Below are 1,559 nucleotides of genomic sequence, written 5' to 3'. Positions count from 1 at the left end.
AATAGGGTTGTATCACTTTTTCCAAAAACGCAATCAGCTTCCATATATATTAATTTATAACACAAATTATTTTTTTAATAATTATTTGTCAATCATTTAAAAAGTTATCGCACGTTGAATATCTAGGCGGCAAAGTCTCTTTTTAAACGCCACGGAACTAGCCGAACGCGCCCGAAGTAGGTTATGACGTCACGATGTAAGTGCCGAATGTCGCTGTATGTTTCAACATTATAAAGAATAAGGTTAAAATCGGTTCAAATGCAATATGTCGACGCCGGGAAAAAGTTATCGTTGCTGTTTCGTGCCTCTATGCAAAAACACAACAAAAAGTACACCCCATAAAGTTTTTTTTTGTGTTCCACGCGATGAAAAAATGAGAAAGCTGTGGTTTCGTCAGGCACGTCGACCAGATAACCCTTCACAGTGGAACTATTTTTGCTGTCAGGACCATTTTAACATAAAAGACGATATGGAAAATTATGTGCGTTTTATGTTGATGGGAGGGCCTGTTAAATTAAAATTGAATGTTGTGCCGCATATATTTAATTGCCAACCGGATAGAGAAAGAGCTGCAAGTCGTCAACTTCGACCAGTTGCTGAAAAAAGGCGTCATAAAGCAGAGATCGCTGATATTTTAGCGAATCCTGGTTGTTCATCACAGGACGTTTCGGTAAATGAAGAAAATATATCACCTAATATTTTAAATAGCACAAACATGATTAATAAAATACCCTTCGAAGAAGCTCAGACACACTCTTTGCCTGAAACACTTACTTTGGACAAAGAAACAACAAAAATTCTTCACCATAAGGGAACACAGACAAACGTAAATCGAGACAAACATTTTCGGAGCAAAGGAATTTCTTGCAATCTTCAAACTACAAATACAACAATTCCTACATCAGGAATCAAAGTCTACCGAGATATGGCTACTTCACCAATAACAGTACCACCAAAAAAAGCACGGATGAAAGAATACAGCGGTGACACTGCTTCGACTGCTGTCTCTTCACTTTGGACTTCCACTTCCAGTGATTGGAAACCAAGTACTTCAGAAGAAGAAGTAAATCCGATGAATCGAGATGAAATGCAAGCTAGTAGTCTAATAATGACGAATTATTTTATAAGTCAACAGTCGAAAGATTATGTAGGCATTGCAAATGATTGGTATTGGATTATTGATCTCTTACACATTCATTCAAAAATTCATCCTGATGATATAAAACTTACTCTTATGAAAATAAGGTTGAATGATACATTTAAAAGATTAGGAAGTCAGTTCGGAATATCTTCTGGTCAAGCAGGAAAAATTTTTTCAAAAACTGTACCTCGATTAGCCGATATTCTAAAAACCTTAATATATTTTCTATCTGAAATAAGTGTAAAAAAAGCATTACCTATTCCTTTTCGCGCAAACTATAGCAATGTACAATCCATTGTAGACTGCTTTGAAATTGAAATAGAAAAACCAACTGATCCAATGAAACAAGCACTTACGTGGTCAGAATATAAAAAATGCAATACATTGAAATACCTGATTTCAGCGACACCTGATGGAA

General features: G+C 35.7%; 1 protein-coding gene across 1 annotated transcript; it reads left to right on the top strand.

Annotated features, from left to right (window-relative positions):
- The first annotated feature begins 6 nt into the window (after positions 1-6).
- LOC105557065 lies at positions 7-1,553 on the top strand. The gene is made up of 2 exons (XM_012004209.1): positions 7-670; positions 906-1,553. The coding sequence occupies exons 1-2, from the start codon at positions 266-268 to the stop codon at positions 942-944; spliced, it is 444 nt and encodes a 147-aa protein (XP_011859599.1). The 5' UTR covers positions 7-265; the 3' UTR covers positions 945-1,553.
- The last annotated feature ends 6 nt before the right edge of the window (positions 1,554-1,559 follow it).

Source organism: Vollenhovia emeryi, unplaced genomic scaffold (genome assembly GCF_000949405.1).
Source record: "Vollenhovia emeryi isolate VEMERY1.0 unplaced genomic scaffold, V.emery_V1.0 DF948158.1, whole genome shotgun sequence".
NCBI lineage: Eukaryota > Metazoa > Arthropoda > Insecta > Hymenoptera > Formicidae > Vollenhovia > Vollenhovia emeryi.
This window is presented reverse-complemented; position numbering and strand designations above follow the sequence as displayed.